This window comes from Rhinatrema bivittatum, chromosome 4 (assembly GCF_901001135.1).
Source record: "Rhinatrema bivittatum chromosome 4, aRhiBiv1.1, whole genome shotgun sequence".
NCBI lineage: Eukaryota > Metazoa > Chordata > Amphibia > Gymnophiona > Rhinatrematidae > Rhinatrema > Rhinatrema bivittatum.
Window position 1 is genome coordinate 228539620 of NC_042618.1, and position 15290 is coordinate 228554909.

At 47.2% G+C, this 15290-nt stretch overlaps 1 protein-coding gene across 6 annotated transcripts in view; it reads left to right on the top strand.

Annotated features, from left to right (window-relative positions):
• The window catches only part of USP18 (ubiquitin specific peptidase 18), a 50110-nt gene that overhangs the window by 19337 nt on the left and 15483 nt on the right, over positions 1-15290 (top strand). For 5 of the 6 annotated variants that reach the window (XR_003856424.1, XM_029599817.1, XM_029599816.1 and 2 more), the window contains exons 4-7: positions 7775-7917; positions 11579-11658; positions 12350-12496; positions 13236-13331. Coding sequence is in view for 5 of the 6 variants with exons in the window: in XM_029599817.1 (XP_029455677.1) it covers positions 7775-7917; positions 11579-11658; positions 12350-12496; positions 13236-13331 (466 nt within the window). In the remaining variant the exon portion in view is untranslated. The remainder of the gene's footprint in view (positions 1-7774; positions 7918-11578; positions 11659-12349; positions 12497-13235; positions 13332-15290) is intronic. The other variant, XM_029599820.1, reaches the window with a different exon arrangement.

Genomic DNA, 15290 nt, shown 5'->3' on the forward strand with positions numbered 1-15290 from the left:
GGAAAAAATTCATTTTTGAGTTATTGCGCGCTAACTCCCGATAGTGCGTACTAACCCAAAAATCAGGGCCCCCGAAAAAAAAAACCCTTGAACCACGGGAAAAACGAAATTCCCGTGGAGGGGGCCCCAAAACGAAGCCCAACACGAAATTTTTACCCGAAGCACATCTCTAATCCATAATATCATGGGCTTCACCTATTCAGTATTATATTTTAACATGTAAAGCTCTATATAAGCTTTTTTGCTCTATATAAGCTCTTTTGCTGAAATAAATAGAACGGAGAAGAGGAGAATAGTGTTCAATATTTCTCGCAGGACAAGCAGGATTGTAGACCTCACATATGGGTGATGTCAGTGGACGGAGCCCTGCTACGGAAAACTTTTCTGTCAAAGTTTCTGTAAAGCTTTGACTGACGCTGGCACACTGAGTGCACTGAGCATGCTCAGCCTGCAATTATCCCTGTGACCACAGGTGTCTCCCCTCAGTCTTCTTTTTTCCACTCTGCAGTAAGCATAGTGTTACGAATGGGCTCAGGCCAGGAGTGGTGAACACCACTACCGAGGGTGTGTCAGGGAGGAGAAAGGCAGGACTGCAGAAGAGTCTAGATGCTGGCTGGTGCAGGCAGGAATGAGTGAACCCTATGGGCAAATGGGAAGGTGGAATAGGCAGACGGAGTCTAATACTGGCTGGAGAAACCTGATACCAGATGCATGAAGGTAAGAGTGAACTTGAAGACTGGAACAGAATGGAAGTATGTGTGAACGTGAATGTAGGTAAAGGTGTACAGGAAACTGGAACTGGGTGCTGGTAAGGATGAACTCAGGAAGCGTGCCGGTATGAGTGATAATGACTGGAGGTATAAGTGACTGAATTGAGGAAACCAGACTGACAGAGGACTGGACAGACAAACCAGGACAGCACTAACATTGAACATGAAACACATAAGCCCTGAAGGCAGCAGAGCGAGGCACTAGACCCGAAGGCTACAGACAGCAGACAGAGGGCCCGTAGGCCACACACACACAGCAGGCAGAAAGCTCGTGGGTTACCGATAGCAGGCAGAGGCCCGTAGGCCAGACACAGTGGACAGAAGGCCCGTAGGCCACACACAGCGGACAGAAGGCAGAAGCTCGTAGGCCACACACACACACACAGTAGGCAGAAGCCCGTAGGCCACACACAGCGGACAGAAGGTCCGTAGGCCACACACACACACAGGAGGCAGAAGCCCATAGGCCACACACAGCAGACAGAAGGCCCGTAGGCCACACACACACACAGGAGGCAGAAGCCCGTAGGCCACACACACACACAGTAGGCAGAAGCCCGTAGGCCACAGACAGAAGGCAGAAGCCCGTAGGCCACAGACAGCAGGCAGAGGCCCGTAGGCCACAGACAGAAGGCGAAAGAGGCTAGAGCAGGGAGCCCAGGCGAGCTCGATGCCGAAGCACCGATGGAACTACTAGACAGGGTTATAAAGGAGAGTCTGGGATATAGAGTAGACAGGAAGGAAGGAGTGGGCCAGCCAGAAGAGCATGCTCGTGGGGGACCTCTGGTGGTGAGGCGGCTGCATAGCAGCCATGGTCGTAACACATAGCAGTTAGGAGCTCTGTGAGAAATTCTCACAACTTTTCCTCACGGAAACACTTAAACTTTTACTTCACAAACGCTTTTTCCCTGTGCGGGTCTCCCCTCGCATACGTTTAATCGATGCTTGGTGAGTACTGTGCCCTGTTTTTCGGTCAGTTCCTGTCACCTCACTACGGTTTCCTCGGCCTACCAACCAAATTGAGGCCTTCCCGCTCCCCATGTTTTCACAGTTAGCCCCACATAGCCTGCGAGTGTCCTCCTGTGACCCTCTGCCTGGTTATTAGCGCTAGTGGGATAGGGACCTCCACGGTCACCGTTGCTGCCAGGGCCCCCTGTCGAATTCATACCTCAGTACCTTTGTGCAGTCGATGCCTCATCGCTACCGTCGGTACCCCCTTCCAGGCCATCCTGCCTTATTCGACACCCCTCCGCCGGTGGTCCGTCGATGCCATCGATCCCCACATCGATTCTTTCGGTGCCATCAATGTTTTCATCCATGGCGCTGATTTTTCCATCTGTGTCATCAATGCCCGGCCGCATGCCATCGATGCACACCTCTGTGTCGTCGGTGTCATCGGTGTCTGGGTCGATGCCATTGATGCCCAGGTCAGTTCCATCGATGCCCAGGTCGATTCCATCGATGCCATCGTCCATTCTATCGATGCCCAGGCCGGTTCCATCGATGCCATCTTCGATTCCAACTGTGCCTGGGTCAATTCCATCCATGACATCGATGCCATCGACGCCCATGTCGATGCCATTGATTCCATCAATGCCCATGTCGATGCCATCGACGCCCATGTCGATTCCATCGATGCCCAGGTCAGTTCCATCGATGCCTGGGTCGATTCCATAGATGACGTCGTACATTCTATCGATGCCCAGGCCGGTTCCATCGATGCCAGGTCGATTCCATCCATGACATCAATGCCCGGATCGATGCCGTCGATGCCATCGATGTCCAGGTTGATGCCATCGATTCCTAGGTCAATGCCATTGAGGACGTCGACACCCATGGCCATGCCGTCGATGCCCGTGGCCATGCCACCGATGTCGTCGGCGCCCATCTCCATCCATAGATGCCATCGACGCCCACGTTGTTTCCATAGGTATTCTCATCATTCCTATCGATGTGGCCATCGATTTTGTTGATGCCAACATCAATTTCCTGATGCCAACGATGTCTTTTCGAACCATCGATGCCACATCGTTGCCATCGATACCGATGCTATCGGTGCCTCCGACACTATTATCGTTGCTCTGCCCGGCCATCGGCATTTTTTCATATATATATTTTTGATGATATCCTCGAGACCACCCAATACCGCCATCGATACCATCAATACTGACATAGCACCTATACGCAATGCCCTCGCCTAAACACAGTGCTCCATGCTTTGCGGTTTTTACTACAGCCCTGTATCAGCCTATGATACTACATAGTGCCAGGAGCAGTGCAGGCATGCTGACGTCCATCATCATTCGCCATCCAGGACAGCGAGGGCGTCCAATTCGGCACTGGGGAAAGACCAGGCCGAGCACCGTGGCACTCATTGTCACCGGCATGGTGATCGTCTGCCACCAACGCCATCCAGCACATTGGTGCTATCCTACTCGGTGCTGGAGAATGCCCGGGCCGAGCAACATCGCCCATGCCACCACTGCTGTTCCACACAACGCTGGCAGTCCTCCGTGCTCCAGAATGACCGGACCGAGTTCCGAGGAATTCTGCACTGGCGTCACGATGCATTGAGCCGCTGTAAAGAGGGCTGGGTTCATGAGTCATAATGGCTCCCCTATACCCGAGGCGTTCCCCACCGACACCGGTGCGGGGTTCTGTACCTCCACAAATTAATGTGGTAGTGACAGACATGCTCGGCCTGGACTCCTCTGTACCTGCACCACCATACCAGGTTACAGAGTTGAGTCAGACATCTACGTCCACCAGGCTATCCCTCGATGACTCCTGAAATCCACGGAGCCATCCATTGTCGCCGGCTCGTTCTTCTGCGATCCACGACGGATGGTAAGTACTCTACTTTAATCCCGCTTCAGCGACAATCCCATTGAGACCTGTTCTCTAAATCGGGCCATATGGTTCGAAAGGTTCTAGGTCGTCTGGCCTTCTAAGAGCCGTATTAGTGTCACATATCGCTATTGCCAGCTATGTTGGACACAATACCAAGAGAACCTCTCTACCAATCATTTGGGATTACATCAGGACATCCTCCCGTTGTTAGCAACGGGACTCTGTACTGATTAATACTCTGGTTTCTGGTTCCTAATTAAGGACCAAAATTCCACGAGATTCAGCAAACACTATCTCAATTGCAAGTCCACCTCGATACCTGGCGACAGGTCTCAACGTTTTCTTGTATAGCACACACAAATGCAGGTATGACTTTTACCGCTCACGCTCCCGTGGGAGATTACATGATATCCTGATTACGTCAGCCCCGCCAGTTGGACACCTCCTGGTCTCTCAACTTGCCGGATATCAGAGTGGCCACCCCACATTGTACCAATGTTCAGGGTACAGTCCCCCGGACGCTTCAAAGTGCAGAGGGGGGTGGGGGAGTTTTAATATCACTATTCTTTCTTTTAACAGAAAGTAGTTACTCTCCTCCCATCCTGGACCTCAGAAATATCAACTTTCTTCAGAAGGTGCAGGTAAAATGGTATCTCTCGTCACCATGCATCCATACCGCAATAAGTAGATTGCCTCTCTTCTCTATTCTTTCTGTGTGCTTCATGGTGAGTCAACAATATTACAAACCCAAGCTCTGCCGCTTGCACCAGCTTCGGCAGCTGGGGTATTTCATTATATTACTAGCAGTATCTGCTGTTTCTCTATGGAGTAAAACATCATTCACGCTTTTCCTTGCATGGACAGCTGCATAACAGTCAACCCAAGCAAGGACCTCTACCTTCTTCATGACTCACTATAAATCTACTACCTGGGATTGCTATTCAATAAATCCCATTTAGCACACCTCTGGACAACACAGTCACAATGACCTTCCTGTCCAACAACTGCGCAGACATTCTGACAAATTCTTATATGTCTCTGCGCACATACACCATAACCTCAGCCCCTCAATTCTTTCATTGTTGGGCTATGGTATTTTTTCACCAGGCATTTACTCATGGGTCCAAAAAAAAATTTTTTTTGCTATGAGTAAGATTCACTGAAATCCAGTTATCAGTGGACCTAAGCTGTTCAACCGCTATCGTCCCTGATCCATATTGCAGATCTAGAGCCAAAACCTAGACTGGTCCTGCTCATACTCACATTTACTCAGGGTTGCAGAGTTCGAACTAACATCTTCTCAACCCAATATGTGTCTTCTCCACTCCATGCAGACTTTCACATTAACTTCCTGGAGCTTTGAGCCATGAGTTATGCCTTTATGCCTTACAATACTGCCTATGCAGCAAACCTTTGTGCATACAGACAGACAACATAGTAACATTGTGGTATTGCCAGCACACAAGCACGCACAACCTCTTAGCTGCTCTGCTAGGAAGCTGTGCAGCTCTACTCTTGGCCCTTGCTCATTCCATGCATCCCCAGGCCATTTATCTAACAGACTTACTGAACGCACTAGCAGACATTCTCCACATAAGTTCCATCCTCCCGGATGGTCTTGGATTATATGTGTAGCGAGAAAGGTTTTCTACCGCTGAGGCCAACCAAACTTGCCTCTGCGTCTGAATCAAACCACACGGTGGACAGATTCTACTCCCTACACATGTCTCCAGTGCGTTCCCATAGACGCCTTTGCTGCAACAAAGGCCTCTTATATGTGTCTCTTTCGATGCCTCTCATAGCCAGCACCCTTTTTATGCTGCACCGGGACAGGGTTCACTGTTCTCAGACCCACGTCCTGGCCGAGACCAGTATGCTTTCCCATACTTCTCAATCTTTCATACCAGTATCCAATTCGCCTTCTCACAGGTCAGTCTCATATCATGGACTCACTGATGTTCTCAGGTACTGGTAGCGTTTCAAACACCTTCTACACTTAAATCTTACCATTCAAAATGGCATGATTTACCACATGTCGCATAAAAAAAAAAAAGAGGGTTTCACCCCTTTATTTCTACACCACTCTTTTCTCTTACTGCCTTGGATTCTGCTCCCCAGACACATGGGTACGCCTAGTTTCCAGTTGGCGTACCACTTGGGAGTGGGGATACCTGATTAACGGTTCAACCCCTTCCGAGTCAGCTTTACTGGTTACGGAATGGGGTGTATATATATATATATATTAGTGCTTACAAGACTCATGCGTTCCCCGTTCGAGCCTTGCCATTCCTCTCACGTAACAGTCTGCAATGGGAAATTCTTCCCTCGTAGTCATCACTTCTGCCAACAGGGTCAGTGAGTTCCACACCTTGTTACACACTCACCCGACCCTCCGTTCCTCCGTGACCGAGTGGTTTTACATACTCAACTACATATCGTTCTTAAGGTAGAGGCAGCACCTCATCTTACTCAGAATATACTCTGCCCACTTTGCCAACACCTCTCTCTCCCCAGAACGAGAGGGTTTTCCACTCCTTGGACTGTAAACGTGCACTTGCATTCTATCCAGAGCGCACTACACTCCATAGGAATTACACCTAACTCTTTCCTCCTGTGGCAAAAGCCAAGCTGCGAGTTCTAGTGGGCGAACAGACCTATTCCTCCTAATAGACGGTCTGTATCTCTTTTTCCTACTAACAAGCAGGCATTTCACTACAACACCATGTGTAACCACACTCTGTTAGGGCCGTACCAGCCTCAATAACTCACCTTTGGCCAGTGCCGCTTGTACATATTTGTAAAGCTGCGACCTGGAGCTCTCTCCATCCTTTCGCAGCCCATTACCCTTAGATAAGACTAGCCGGCATGCTTCCATGTTTGGCCAGTCTGTCTACTACTCTTCTGTTCGGTTTAACTACCCAACATCCTTCCACCAACCCGTTAAGGGTTTCAGGATGCCCTCCTTCCCAAATTCCACCCCCGACGTTATGCCTTTTGCACGTCTTGGGTGCATTGGGTACACTCTCAGGCATCTTCAGCTCGGTACTCACCCACATGTGAGGACTACCATCCTGCTTGTCCTGTGAGAAAGCAAGTGTTGCTTACCTGTAACAGGTGTTCTCACAGGACAGCAGGATGTCAGTCCTCACGAAACCCACCCACCACCCCACGGAGTTGGGTCTACATACATTTTATTATTTTAGTTTCACTTGCACTTTTTGCAATAAGACAAGACTGAGGGGAGACACCTGTGGTCACAGGGATAATTGCAGGCTGAGCATGCTCAGTGCACTCAGTGTGCCAGCGTCAGTCAAAGTTTTATAGAAACTTAGACAGAAAAGTTTTCCGTAGCAGGACTCCGTCCACTGACGTCACCCATATGTGAGGACTAACATCCCGCTGTCCTGTGAGAACACCTGTTACAGGTAAGCAACACTTGCTTTGCTTTACCTCTACTTTCTCACTTCTAGGTCTCCAACACAGGGGTGGGGTGCAGCTCAATTTGCAATGTGATACACCCCTCCTGATGGCCCAGTGGCAGTGCTGTGCAGTGCCAAATGGGATACTCAGGATTGATCCCTGTTCCATCTTTTGCTGATTTGGTCAGCAGGGGCAGGTCATGCTCTGGAGATGGCACTCACAGCAGTGACCAATAATAGCTGACTTAAGGGCATACTGGTAATAGTTCAAAAGGAGCTATAGATTTTGCATCTCAGCACAAGGACTATTGCTGTGATGACTGTGCTATGAAGGCAAAGGATAAGAGATATCAAGAATACTGGCAGATAAAGGATAAAAATTGTTGTTTTTAAAAACAAAGTAAAATTAAAGCATACATATGATAGTCTGCACAATTTGAAGATGTGCAAAAAGAATGCACAGGATTAAATCTCAGCGGAATAGAACCAGATATCCTCAGATCAATCTGAATATCTTTTTGTTGCATGTGATAAAAATACTGCTGGCCAAACATCCCCATAGATATTCAACTGTGTATGCAGCTCAGAAATTTTGCAGAATTGTGGCCTATGTTCATAGACCAACATCGCCTCCCTTACTCTTCTGGTAGTCAAACAGCAGTTTACTTCACCAATCCCTCAAAGTATATTATTTGTCTTTTTCACTCACTGTTTTGGTTGTTTCTCATGACTTAGGATCACTGTACCAGAAGGTACTGTTCTGGAGGAAAATGTACCTTACCAGCTACGAAGGCTGTTTGAGCAGATGCAGGAAAGCAGAGAGAAGGCCATCCATCCATACAGGTTCATTCGGTGTCTGCAGATAAACCAAATAAAACGTAAGGGATGCAGCAGCTTTAGCTGGATCATCTTGCAACCAATCATCAACTTAAGAAAACTGATATTGTGAGAGCTACGTATGGGGGCTGCTATACCCATGCTAAAATCAGAGTTAGATTTTAGCATGGGTTTATTTAACATGCATGTTAAAACTTTGGCTCCCCATAGGATGTGGGAAGCTGTTGACATGCAAATAGATCAGGAGTAAAAAATAAGCATGCTAAACTGAAAAATAAGCACTTTTTTTGCTCCTGGTCTATTTACATGCCAAATCCATGCAAAAAAAAAAAAATGTTGCTGCCTTCTGATTGGCTCATGACCGCACACTCAGTGGATGGTAATGTGGCTGGGCTGACAAGTCCTCCCTTCCCCCCACCCTGCCCTCACGTTAAACAAAGAGGTCTGGGGCCTCATCAGTGTTAGGATTCTGTAAATATCAGTTGGTATGTGAACCCTGTGCCGAAGTGAGAGGTGGTACTGCCAGTGGGGAGGAGCCCCGTGAGCCTCACTGTCAGGAGGCTAGGTCTCAGCTGAGGATAGACACAGAAGCAATATAGAGTCTTTATTAAAGAGATAGAAGCACTACCCATGGAGCGGGGGTGTCAGAGAGGAGGTCACTCAGACCCAGAGACACAGGGTCAATGGAATAGGGAGTGCCCAGAGGGAATACCTCCGTAGCGTTGGTAAGAAGTCTGTGGAGCGGGTACACCGAAGAGGTCTCCTGTAGAGATGGTAGTGGCCTGCGAGGCGGGGTATACCGAAGAGGTCTTGGTAGTGGCCCGCAGGGCAGGGTACACCAATAGTGTCCTCGGTAGAGATGATAATAATCTGCAGAGCAGGGTACGCTGATGAGGTCCTCTGTGAAGATGACAGCGGTCCGCAGAGCAAAGTGCACAGTCGAGGCCCTCGGTGGAGGTGGCAATGGCCCGCAGAGCGGGGTACACTGGTGAGGGTCCTCAGTAGAGCTGGTAGCGGCCCGCAAGGCGGAGTGCGCCTGTGAGGACCTCGATAGTGTGGTAATGGTCCGTAGAGCGGGTACTTCTGAAGGAATCCTCTGTAGTGATGGCAATGGCCCGCAGCATGGTGTACACCGGAGAGGCACTCGGCAAAGCAGAAAGTGATCCGCAGAGCGGCGTACCCACGAAAGAGCAGTGTTGGTTCCAGAGAAGCCCTGGGGAATGGGGCAGGCAAAGTTCTAGGCGTCAGGCCCTCCAAGGAGCGGATAGCCAGGACGAGAGAGAGGCCCCCGAGGAGTGGGTACCTGAGACGTTCACACCGGAACAGGAACTGGAACATAGGGTCTTCAGGAAGCGAGGCGGAATTAGCAGGGATGAGACTCTTTGCCAAATCGTCTTAGAGCAGAACCAGCAGATTTAAATATCCAAAGGGAATGACGTCATCTGGAGGGGATGCCCCCGAGGTTCCCACCATGACGTGAATAAGACTGACCCGTGTGTGCGTGCGCACGCCTAGAGGGACCTGATGGCAAGATGGTGGTCGGTGGCATCCATACCAACCCGGGAGACCTGGGAGCGGTAGGCAAGTCATCGGTAGCTAGCGGACGCTGCCAATCTACCCCACGGAGTCAGGGAAGCAAAGAAGGAGGTGAGCAGTAGTGGTCGCAGCCACCTGCGACTTACGGGCGTTACAATCAGGAGAAAACCTTATCTCCTCTGGCTGGGCTGTTCCCTTTCTGGCAGCTGATTGGTCCCTCCACTGTCTGCTGTCAGTGAAAGGGGGACCAATCCGCTGCCAGAAAGGGAACAGCCCATTCTGAAAGGCCAGCCTTCTGAAAGGGGATTGGTCCTTTCACTGACAGCAGACAGTGGAGGGACCAATCAGCTGCAAGAAAAGGAACAGCCCATTCGAAGGCGATAAGATCTTCTTTAACTGGTGTTCCCTGGGTGGTGGTGAGGTTTCTAGAGATAAGAGTGAGAGGGAGGGACCAACTCCAGACCTCTTTGTTTAAGGTGAGAGGGTGGTTTCTGCATTCTTGGAGAGGGAGGGAGGACTTGCTGGCCATCTGCCGATCACGCTACAATCTGTTCACTGGGGTGCTCTTCACTTTGGGGTTTAATCCTGCCTCTGACCAGGAGTTAAATTTCTCTGTTACATTCCCATTTTGAATTCCCCTTAAAGCACTGGTTTTCAGCCCAGTCCTTGGGACAATCCTAGCCAGTAAGGTTTTCAGGAATATAGATGAGGTGGATCTGCATACAATGGAGGCAGTGCTTGCAAATCTGTCTCTTGCATATTCACTGTGGATATCCTGAAAACTGACTGACTGGGTGTGCCCTGAACACTGGGTTGAGAACCCCTGCCCTAAAGCACTTCCGTAAAAGATTAAGACATTTTTCTCCTTTTTCATCCGATCTTGAAATTCTTAACATATATTCGTCGAGTCTGGAAGAGGGCCTAGTGCTCAGAGAATTAGCCTACCTTGTCTATCATATGATGTTGGACAAAGCTTTGGGGGTCATCTCCTGCACTGGCTTTATGGTTGGGTATGATGAGCTGCTAAACAGTGTTAAGAAGTACTGAAGACATGAAAAAAACCTGTGAGGTCGATATTCAAAGTATTTGTGCTTGTAACTTTGAAAGATGTGCACAAAATTGAGCTTTGAATTATTTTCCCCTGCTGAATTTGTAAATTTTGCACACACATAATTTACCCACACAAAAATGGATGTCAACAGCGACGTTCCGAGGGCAAGGCTTAACTCTGCTCAGTGAGTGAGCGTACTCCGTGCTGTCTGGGTAAAGTTCCGCACATAGGTCTGGTTGGAAAAATCATGGCCCTACGGTTACCCAGAGGAAGTTAACATGCATATCTATATCCAAGTATATTCAGCAGGAAGACATGTGTACACAGATCCTGCCAAATATCCCCAGATAAATTTGCTGCTTGCCGCACCACCTCCTATAGTTCTACCCTACATAGACTGCATAGGTGAAAACATCAGTACTCACAGCACCTGAATGTAATCTGCTTTATGAAAGGTGGAATATACATAAATAAAACTAATCAGTGCTAATGAATAAGTAGAGGAGTCACAAAGTTAATATTCCATTTGCTTTCACAGAGACAAATAAACATTATTACAAATACCTGTAGTGTGAAAAGGCTTTTAGACTCTGGCACTGCGTCCTTCCTACTTTGGCATTGCCATCATCTTTACAGTATTCGAACCATTAAAGTGATTATCATCAGATGGATTATATGCGGCTGGCTCTGTGGTTTCTAAATTGCACCTTGTGCACGGTACAGCAGGAGCCTTGAGTTCTATGTTCCTGCCCACTTAAACTAGAAGTTTTGCACAAGTGACTACGGACCTTCTTATAAGAAAACCCAAATTATTATTTTTATTGAACCGACAGAGTTATCCAGAAATATTGGTACACGGGCTAAGGAGACCACAGGGGTCCGTGCTTCAGATTGCATCCGTTCAGCAAAAGTTCTCATCTGCAAAGTATGCAGTTTATCCTTAAAACCAATCCAATTACTAGAGCATTGTGCACTCTAAAAAGAAACAGAGTACTATAGATATTACTGTTTGAGGTATGTGAGTATCTTTTCTGATACTTCCTGAAGGTTCTGAGACATTTTTATATTTGCAACAGTCGCTTTGATCTTAAATGGTCTCTTTGTTTTTTTGGCAGTGAATATTCAGCATGATGCAGCTGAGCTCTTTTTTACCCTCTGGAATCTGATTCACAGTCAGATTCCCCAGCTAAGGCTGGTGAGTACCCTCTAACAGGAGAACTGTTGGGACATTGAGGAGAAGTTGGCTGTGGAAGGGCTATACCAAGAGGTCTGGTAGTTATGCTGTGTACCAAAGTAACAATTACGGCACCTAATATATCAGGAGTTGAAACAAAATGCTAACCAGAAAATGTGTGCAGAAAGACGTGTAGTGTGAATAAAATATTATTTATGTGCATAATACATGTTTTCCGCTCAGAAAATGTTATTCACACAGATCATGATTTCACTGCACAAAACATAATAAATGATAGCAGATAAAGATCAAATTGGCCCATTCAATCTGCCTAGTTGAAATTTTTCCACTTTGGGTATATACCTGTCTAATTTCTATATACAACCCAACACCGATAAACTTTCCCCCCTCCATTATGTCTTTTAACTGATCCCGCCACCCTTTTCCTATCACTGCCCTCCATATTTGTCCCAAGCATGTCCAAAATTTGCAAAAACTGTGGTGCTCCACCTCCTCTGCTGTAGACAATTACTTCATTTCATTTTGATATTTATTTTCCATGCTTTACTAGTATGGCCGGAACAGAGCGGATCACAGCAATATCAACAATATGAGCATGCATTAACAAATAAAAATAGTAAATAGCATCTTCAGTTTTGATTCTTAAAAGAACTGTACTTAATTGCTTCATTTCATATTTTTCCCTGTCTAGGCTGAAAGATTGAGTACACTTTATACCATCCAAGTGCTGGAGTATGTGACCTGTTTGCAGTGCTCCTTGGAAAGGACAAGAGACAGCATCATGTTAACCTTACCTCTTTCAGTTTCTGGTTCCAGATTTCACAGACCTGAAAAGCTGGTAGGTCGAGTATTCCTAAATTGCAAACTATGGGAAGTGATCTATGTTGAGCTCCCCCTTGCATCTACTCTTTGGTTTATCTTGATCTTGGAGTCCCATCCCTTGCCTTACTCCTCCATCTTCCATATATGTGGGACTCCACAAACATCCTTTGCCCTTGGCCATCCATTGTCATGGGCCCTTAATTTATGTTGACATTCCAGATTATTCCTCCTAGCTGTTACTGGTCTGAATTATGGTAACTGCAAAACATCCCACCAATCTTTTTTCATAAATTCACTCTTAGGGTTGGATTTACTAATGCCGCAAGGCATGGTGAATCCCGCGGTAACGGGGGGGGGGGCGGAACGAATACCATAAAAGGTATAGTTATTCGGCGCGAAACTGACAGCGATAAACAAGCATACCTTTCGCTGTTGGCGAAGTCTTCGCGGTGCCGCCCCGACTCCTCCTCTTCCGGGGCTGACTCCGCCCCCATCTTGGTATCGCACGCGAAACGTCCCTTATCGCATGCGATCCGCTTGGTAAATGACCCCCTTAGACAGCATATCAGAGAGTTGCCCCAATATTTGATCTATATGGGAGGATTATAAACACAGACATTAGCCAACAGGAATCCCAGCAGAGGTAACAGTCTGGCGTGGTGATCAAGTTTATTATCCATCTTAGAATTCTGAGATGGGGAAAGAGGACCATTGATGTGCTTTGCTAAGGCATTCTTTTTTCTTCATGTTTACAGGAGGATGCATTACGTTATTTTTTCCAGCCTGAAAAACGGATGGAAGACAATAAATGTTTTTGTCCCCAATGTGAAAAGGAAACCTTGAGTCTTCAGGTGACATTTAATGTATAAAAGGCCTTTCAGAAGGGGCAGGGTTTCTTACTCATATCATTAATATTTAACTGAGTAACAGATTCTGCTGAAAGGAATGGAAGGGAAAGCATCCTAGTCATGTCTATAACAGATAATTCCAGGGCTTAATTTGTAGACAAAAAAGAAATGGGATCAGGGAAGAGAAAGCAGAGTGGTTGAGAGCTGGGCCAAGGCCAAGACTGAGTGTGATCTGTGTGAGGGGGAGGAGGAGGAGCCAGGTGTGAACTGTCTTCCACACACAAACTCACATACACACTGTAAGGGAGTCTATAGGAAACTCCTTCAAACTAACTTAAGGGACTGGGCACAGCTGTCTCGCGCAGTCCTCTTTAAGATTTTATTTATTTATTTTTATTTATTTAACTCTTTTCTATACCGACATTCATGATACAGATCATATCATATCAGTTTACAAGGAACAAGGGGGTTATAACATTAACATTGAAGAAGAAGCAAAGTTACAATAAAACAAGGCTGAGGGAACTTGGGAGCTGAAGTAGCTATAGGCAGAGGTTTAACGGAGTAAACTTAACAAGGGTCTACTGGATGTGCCTTGAGTCAGATATAGAGTGCTCTGTATAAGTGGCACTTATAAGTGGCAGGGGGAAGGGGGAGGCTTGCTGGGATTAAGGAGAGGAGGGGGGTAGGCTGGGTTATGGGAAGGCTTGTTGAAACAGCCAGGTCTTAAGTCTTTTCCTAAATGTGAACAGGCAGGGTTCCTGTCTGAGATCTGGAGGAATGGCATTCCAGATGGCTGGTCCTGCTGTCGAGAAGGCCTGATCTCTAGTGGCTGTACGATGGTTGGATTTGGTTGTGGGGGCATGCAGGGTTCCTTTGTAGGCTTCTCTGATAGGTCTTGTAGAGGTGTGGAGTCTAAACGGGATCTGAAGGTCGAGAGGGAGCTGATTGTGAATGGATTTGTGGATGATGGTGAGGGACTTCTGTAGGATTCTAAAACTTATTGGGAGCCAGTGCAGGTTCCTGAAGATGGGTGTGATGTGATCTCCATGGTTGGTGTTTGTCAAGATTCTGGCAGCCGCGTTCTGGAGCATCTGAAGTGGTTTGGTGGTGGAGGCAGGGAGACCCAATAGGAGGGTGTTACAGTATCTATCTTGGCAAAAAGAGTGGCTTGGAGGACTGTCTAAAGTCATGGAAATGGAGGAGAGGTTTAAGTCTTTTTAGAACTTGTAATTTGTAGAAGCAGTCCTTGATTGTGTGATTGACGTATTTCTTTAAGATCAGACGATTGTCAAGTATCACTCCGAGGTCTCTTACTTGAGTGACCATGGTGTTGGGAGGGGTCTGCAGAGGAACATCGGTGTGGTCAGAGGAGATGAGGAGGAGTTCGGTCTTGGCTGAGTTGAGGACAAGATTTAGACTGGTGAGGAGGAGGTTGATAGATTGGAGGCAGCTTTCCCAGAACTTGAGTGTTTTCGGTAGGGATTCTGTTATAGGTATCAGAATCTGTACGTCATCGGCGTAAAGATAATGTTTTCATTTTAGGTTTGTTAGCAGCTGGCAGAGGGGTAGGAGGTAGATATTGAAGAGGGTGGGAGACAGTGATGATTTGATGCTAGGGGATTCTTTGTTGTTAATTTTAACTTTATAGCCTCTATTACTGAGGAAGGACTCAAACCATCTGAAGACTGTTCCTGTTATACCTATGTCGGATAGGCGATTTAGTAGGATAGAGTGATTCACAATATCAAACGCCGCCGAGATGTCGAGAAGTACTAGCAGGAATGAATGTCCTTTGTCTAGGCCCATAATAATATGGTCCGTGAGGGAAATAAGGAGGGTTTCTGTGCTTAGCGATTTTTGGAAACCGTATTGAGTAGGATAGAGAATTTTATGGTCTTTTAGGTAGTCTGATAGTTGAGTATTGACCAGTTTCTCCATGAGTTTGGCGACAAAAGGAAG